The sequence below is a fragment of the Centroberyx affinis genome, unplaced genomic scaffold (genome assembly GCF_046629955.1).
Source record: "Centroberyx affinis isolate AG114_WGS23_722 - 3 ecotype Tasmania unplaced genomic scaffold, CSIRO-AGI_Caff_v1 ptg001078l_1, whole genome shotgun sequence".
NCBI classification, from domain to species: domain Eukaryota; kingdom Metazoa; phylum Chordata; class Actinopteri; order Beryciformes; family Berycidae; genus Centroberyx; species Centroberyx affinis.
Window position 1 is genome coordinate 240,997 of NW_027279625.1, and position 7,103 is coordinate 248,099.

The 7,103-nt window shown below is 40.3% G+C and overlaps 1 protein-coding gene across 2 annotated transcripts; it reads right to left on the reverse strand.

The window, feature by feature from the left end:
• Positions 1–195: 195 nt before the first annotated feature.
• On the reverse strand, positions 196–4,936 carry LOC139647395 (profilin-2-like). Of its 2 annotated transcripts, none has more exons than XM_071523289.1 (3): positions 4,594–4,929; positions 3,308–3,500; positions 196–2,045 (listed from the first exon to the last, which is right to left on the reverse strand). In XM_071523289.1, exons 1-3 carry the CDS (start codon positions 4,720–4,722, stop codon positions 1,948–1,950), a joined length of 420 nt encoding a protein of 139 aa, XP_071379390.1. In that variant the 5' UTR covers positions 4,723–4,929; the 3' UTR covers positions 196–1,947. The 2 variants fall into 2 exon arrangements, with proteins under 2 accessions (XP_071379390.1, XP_071379391.1); XM_071523290.1 differs by lacking the exon at positions 196–2,045 and adding an exon at positions 2,076–2,366 and having other exon boundaries at positions 4,594–4,936.
• Positions 4,937–7,103: the final 2,167 nt, after the last annotated feature.

Sequence of the window (7,103 nt, forward strand, 5' to 3'; positions counted from 1 at the left end):
TTGGAATAAAGACTTGAATACTCTTGGGCCTTGGAAACACTTTTACCTTACTTCAGAGTAGAGTGGTTGAATAGCAAACCAAAAACTGTAGAACTGACACAGTCTGCACTCCTACATTGCAACTCTTGGATAAACAGTCCACACACATACAACATTGTACTCAAAGGCAACAGACAGGACATACTGGCCTTTACCTCTGGTTGGAATAACTTTTATTTGATCTGTCTGTTAACAAGGTTTTGTCTCATCAATTCATGGCATTTTCCCCATTTTTGAAAATGCAGATTTTGTAGTAGAACGAGTTCCAATGCAAAACAAAGGACAAAATAGTGCAAAATTATTTTTCTGTCTCTTTTAATTCTGTACATATTCCACAAAGCCTGTAGATTATTACTGATGCCAAAATATCCCTTAGGAAAGTGCCATTAAAAGTTACTTCTTGCTGGGGCAGCAGTTAAAAATCCAACTCACAGTAGCAACAGATCAGATCGATTTTATGGCACAGAATACACAGTTATTCTCAGAAAGTTTTCACAAGACAACTTACAAATGTTCTTATTCCAACCAACACCATTTTCAATAAGTTTAGTGTACACAGCATCATTTTTTCTTTTTAATATACTTCTAAGTACCGTGCTATGACAGTTTCTGATACACCTTTGATGACTAAAGCACAAGGCAAATAATTCCAAGCTGTTGGAGCCCAACAGCTTGTGTTTACAGTCAAATGCATTCATAATGTTGGAAAATGAGGCTGCCGTTTCATCAGTTAACGGACTGGAATTAGCAGGAAAACCAATTACTGTTGAAAAGTTATCTAAAGAAGCAGTTTAATGTTTTACAGTCATCTGAAGTAGTGTCTTAATGATTTACAGTCAAATAAGTGATGCCAACAATCATCCATCACAATGAGCTGAAGCAATTCTGAAAATCCTCTTAAATTGACAATTGGTCCAAAGGGGAGGGGGGAAAAAATGACTTCACACAACATGGATGTGTAGTGATATACTGCCAAAAATAGGCAGCCAAATTACAAATAGCAGGAGCTGGCTGACAAATGTCTGAGCTGTCGCAGAGGTGGAAAGTCCACGGAGACTCCAGGATGTGAAGTATCATGGAAATATCTGAGACCTCTGCAATGCTGACCTTACACTACACTCAAACAATATCCCAACACCACATTAACTTTTAAGACCACATTCAAGTACAACAGCAAAAGCATGTGATGGAAGGTAAGCAACATAAAGAGGTGCGCTCAGAGTGGTGGCCAAGTGGTACACACATAGGACTTTGTCAGAGGAAATCATCATTTCTTTAATGGTGCTGTAAAAGACTTGAAGACAGAGGCAGATGAACAGATGATTTTGGCTGGAATATCTACGCTTGGGCAGGGGAGGGAAAGGGTTGAGCTCTGTATGCGAAAAAGGTATGCATGCAACTTTTAACGCCGACATGCTGATGAAAAGGAACACAATGTGAACCCGGCATCTCTTAGTAATGCTCAAAAAAAGCATCACTCTGCAAAATTACCTCCACCATTACTTCCCCTTTGAACATTTGCCAGTTGCTAAGTGATTGTTTATACAAGGCGAGTCCAAATTTGTTTTACATTTTTTATTACACCTTTGATCAATTTTTTTTTTGCACATTTTCTCTTTTGGTAAATATACATTTAAACCATTTCAATGAACATGCCATTACTGTAGTGCCAAAAACAGTGAGTGTTAAGTACAATGTTAAAGTGGGGAAGGTTTCAAAAAAAAAAAAAAAAAAAAAAAAAAAGGGGGGGGGGGGGAGGGGACAAAATAAAACAAAACAAGGTTGTATATAAAAAGTGGACTGTGGGGAGGAAGTAACATTGTATGCTATCTAATCCCGGAAGTACTGTCAACACAATGGGGTGAGTGGGAGTGAGCTGCTAAGTAGATGGATGGGTGGAGAGGTTGCTTAATATCCAGACTTCCTCAGGTAATCAGCCATGGTATATGCTTTCTTGTTGAGCTGTCCGCCATGGACCCCCTCCTTTCCCATGACTACAACCAATGCTGGAGCACACAAGGAAAAAAAAGAGAAATGAACAAAATTGAAGAGTCTCCCCCAACACTATGAAAGGGGGAACAAAGGTGACATAGGATCTTACCACCACCACTCTTCATTGCTATTAAAGGTTTCCAAGACATTTTGACTGCTTGCAGGAGAAATCTTAACAGCAATATTTCTTTTCTCTTCTTTTTGTCCCTCAAATTTAACTAAGCGAGCTTGACGACATTAAAACCCTGAATCCCTCAAGTATTTTGCCATTGAGTATGCCTTCTTATTCAATCCGCCTCCATGGACCCCTTCTTTGCCCATTACAAGAACCAAAACTGAAAGAGAAGAGATAGAAAAGGGAAAGTTTAGAGGAGTGAAAGGTATAGGAAACGCATTCAAAGTAAGGAATTCCGTCATCAGGAAGTATACAGTCAAACTGCTGTAATTTTGTGTCATTGTAACAATTATAAGCTGCAGGGAAGATGAGCATGCTTGATTGGTCAGGACACCCTGTACTAATCTCTGCTTTTAACAGTAGGTCACTGTTAGCTGAAAGCCAATGACAAGCCAGAGGATACTGCAAAGAAACAATTTGTTGTTAGAAGCTACAGCACTCAAGCAGGGATTGCCTCGCTTTACTTAATCAAGGTGACAAAAAATGAAACGCATGCCACTGAGTAAGATGTATACATCTATCTATATATACACTGTAGCATTCTCAATGCACTTGTTATAGCATATAGGAGGTATATGCATTAAGCAATAGCCTAGGGGACTGTCAATGTTGTGCTCTTTTGACCATCGTTTTTCAAAATTCACATGCATCTTATTAGGGAGCAAGGAGAGTGACAAAAAGGAAGTACTGAACAGAAAAGGGAGGAGTGTAGGAAAAAAGAATAGGAAAACAGACTTTGGTTTTGAGCGCAATTATCAGTCACTGAGGACCACAAAGGCAGACAGACTGGAGTAGGCAAACCTTGGCTTACATGAAGTTTTTGATGCAAACCTTCAGGGGCTCTCAAGTTACTTTATAGTTGGACTTGAGAAACCTGCATCCATGAGCTTTGCCTGAAAGCATCATATGATGCTGTGACTCAATTTTATTTTGCTTCCTTTGCAAGCCACAAAAGTCATGTGAGGTAGCTTCTCATACCCATGTGATGTTTTCTCAAAAAGGAAAAAAGCATGGGTTTGTTACAATCTAAAAAAAACAAAACAACAACATTCTATGACAGACTTAGTTGCAATAATATACCTGAAAAATAACAAAAATTACCTTTGCCAGCCTTTCCCACAGAGACATTGTACGTAGGCTCTCCTCCTTGGCTCTTTGTCCTGATGTCCATTGTCCAGTCAGAGTCAACGTGGAGGCTGTCTCTGATGACTGAGCACTTCTTTGAGCCCAGAGTGAGACCGTTGGTGAAGAAGGACTCCCTGTCTTTTCCAACAATGACATCAATTTCTTGAGACTGAAATACACAGAAATAAAACACAGGATTAGGGCATTTTTGCAGTCAAAGTAGTAACATCTGCAGACAGGTATAACAAATAAGCAGGACAAGCTGCCAGCTTTTTTTTTTTACATGAGCAGCAACATCACTCCAAATGTAAGGGTGCAATGTAATGTGTGAGTATGACACACGTGTATCATGATATGCATAGTTCAACCATTAAGTAAACTGTTGTCCCAGCACCATTATAGAGAACTGCTAATTTGAGACAGCAATGCAACAAATCTAACTTGACATTGAGAAATCCGCTCGGGTGAGGTTACACTGTCAATAGTAATGAGCAACCGGCAAAACAACATTGTTGTTATTGTTAGCATAGGATATAAAACTTGTGAAAGACTATGCATCTGACTGCCACTATTACCGTTAGCTTGCCACCATTGCCTGTAGTGAATAGCGGAAGTAGCGGACTAGCTCTCATACCACCTATCTGAATGAAGGGGGGGGGGACACACCACCACTGTCATTCAAAAGCTAAATACCTCGGAAAAAAAAAAACTGTCATTCAAAAGATAAATACCTCGCGAAAAAAAAAAATCGAATTAATCACTGGCTGACCAAACTTCACCCATCGTTAGTCTTCTTAACAGTACCTAGCCAGTACACGAGCAGCTTAGCTAATCAAAGCCGCCGCACACAAAAGCATGCACGCTCCCTCGAGCCAGACACCGTCTACTCGCTGGTTTGAAACGGGTGTCTGACACTAATTTTTGCGGGGTTTTGAGTTCTTAACCAATACTTGTTAACAGTAGATTTGTCTTGCTCCTGTGTGCAAGCCATAGTAGCTAACGTCTTATCTGATCAGCACGAGGTCTAATCCAAGAACGTTTCCTTTCCAGGAAATAGCCGAGACGGGCCAACGACAAGCTAGCTAGGCGGCTATGCTAGCACGGCACTACAGTTAGCTAACGCTAGCTAGTTAGTTAGATCCCGCGAGGTAATGGTTTTACCGCTATTCAGCCTTGTTAGCGTTTGCGTGTGTGGTATACAACCAAACAAGTTATCAAACGGAACAGTTGCACACAAAAATCACTTATTTTTAGTATCTTACCGTTATGTTGGTAAAAGTACCACCGGCGTGTGCTGCCCAAACATATTTGGCGTCCGTAAACCCAACAATGGCGGTATCCTGACAGCTGCCATCGGCCATCAGGTTATCCACGTAGCTTTGCCAAGACATATTCAAGAAATTGATGAAATATAAAACTCCCTACAGCCTCAGAAATAAGGTTGCCAGAGACGGCCGAATTGGAATAGGCTACAGATGAATTTAGTGTCTCCAATCTAACCCACACTTCGACGTTCTCCAACGTCAAGGCTCGGGCAGCAAAGAAAGCCAATGCAATCAGGCAGCGCCTGGGTGTAGTCCGTATCAGATCACTCCGCACAATGAGCTCCCTGCCGCTTTTATGGCAAGGAGGCGGCGGAATAAAAAGGGACTTGTCGAGCACAGCCAAGAGTCGTCTGTCTGGGGGAATGCCAATTTGCCAAAGTACATAGAGATGGTTAAGCATTCATTCATTCATTCATTCATTCGTTCATTTATTAATTCAGGGTGTATTTCAAGCTTTTGAAATAGCATAATAAAGATTGTCAGATCAGATAGTTTAGATTGTATAGCTAATGAGAATAGTGATTACAGTCAGGGCGTGCAGGAAACGTAACTTTTGCCCACCGGCCCTGGTGGTTGATGTATTCCAAAATTCACCACTCACTTCCACTATTTTACCGCCTAAATTTAATTTTGAAGTGGCAGGAACCTGGTTCAGCTCCAGCATAGCTCCAGCATAGCACCTACTAGTAGGCTTCTTTCTGACACTGCATATTGTTATTGAATTACTGATGAGTTATTGAGAATCATAAAATGTTACCCATTCTGACTGACCATAATTGTATCTGCATTGAGTATAGTAGAACTTTATTTGTCTTTTATTGCATATCCACTTACACTCTGTGGCAGTGCTGCTGGTGGCAGAGAAGGAGAAGTTAAGTGCCTTGCTCAAGGGCAATGTGACAGTGTCTGACTGACACTACCTCCAATCACCAGCTCAAAACTGGCACAGACTTCACACTTCCTCTTGTCAGCTGTGGGACCTAACCAAAGAATTCCATAGGATCTACCATTGGAGTAGAGCTGTCCTTGTGCATTGGCTCTCAGTGAAGGTGTTTGCAAACCAGACCTCATGCATGGCCAGATTGAGCATTTCATTTATAGTGATGTCGACAATTCAACAGTGACTAAAATAAACAATACAATAGTTAGACCTACTGTACGTCTGCCTTTGCTGTTAATCTGCTGACATATAGGCATATAGACAGCAGTTTAAAAGGCTCTAATTGTGTAGGTTTAGATGCTTGAGAGTTTCAGGGTTGCAATGTGAACAATACACACCTTAGCCACCAGGGGAAGTGTTTTCTATGGTTTGTGAACACTCATAATAGACTCAGGTCTATAGTTGCCTTCAATGTATGGAGCTTGTCTTAAACCCCCCTGTATGTGATCCTTGGAGGATTTTAGGGGCTGTTTGTAAAGTACCTATTGAAAATAAAAAGGTGATACTGAAATTAGTGTATGATTGCTAGTTATATATTATGTCAATATGTAGCCAAACAATATTGGTCTAGCCTACTCACATACTGGGTCAGCTGTGTCACAATCTAACCTTTTTTTTTTTATTCCAATGACTTCCCCTTTGTAACAAAAACCCTATCCTCCTAATTATATGAAGAAGACACTGGTTCAAATGCTACAATGACTCAATGCATTTTCCTTCAACCATAGCTCAAATCATTCGACTCCAGTCCCTCAGAACTGTTCACGTTCTACTTTACCACATGCTTAAAATGGTTTTATTCAGCATGACCAATTGGTGAACACTATGACCTAGTCTGGTGATCAGAGGGGCTACAGCATGGTCTGTCATAAGACTACTGCATATGCCGGCTGCTGGCATGCCCCAGAGCAAAGAAACTTCACAGAGCAACTATATGCATCAAAATAAATTGAGCTTGGAACATTGGGCAGACACTGGTTGAAAGTCAAGCAAATGGTGATATTTTCTATAAGACTATACTGGCATATGCTATGGTAAATTGAAATTTTATATCGACAATCTGTCAACAAAGGACTGAGACAAGGAGAACTACAACCAACTTCTATATTTTGATGGACTGGCTGCTGTTAACTGCAATGTTGTGCATGTGTGAGAAGACTTAAATAGGGTTAAAAATCTGTTTAGTTTACTTGCACCCTAAACAAATTAACTATAACTAATATTGCATTGCTTTGGTGTTTCATCAGTTTTCATCTGTCAGTGTAGGCAAGGCCTAAATGTTGTAGCCTATGCCTCAATCCTCTCCAAGGTGGAGGGGAGAACAAAAGCACTCTAATAAGATCCTAAAATTAGATTTTAGGAGGATACTGTACCACTATCGCAGCAAAAGAATATTACGATAATATAAGAATTTTATAAGAATGTTACAGTGATAACATAGAATATAAAAATACCGAAAGGTCTCTATAAACTGAGACACCGATAGGAAGTCCCCATTGGAATATTA

What these genes read in the sequence shown, in the direction of transcription:
- LOC139647395 (XM_071523289.1), bottom strand. Translation starts at nt 4,722, where the DNA reads ATGTCTTGGCAAAGCTACGTGGATAACCTGATGGCCGATGGCAGCTGT. An exon ending in GTACTTTTACCAACATAACG is followed by an intron (nt 3,501 to 4,593) that starts GTAAGATACTAA and finishes TGTGTATTTCAG; the next exon opens with TCTCAAGAAATTGATGTCAT. An exon ending in TGTGGGAAAGGCTGGCAAAG is followed by an intron (nt 2,046 to 3,307) that starts GTAATTTTTGTT and finishes TGTGTGCTCCAG; the next exon opens with CATTGGTTGTAGTCATGGGA.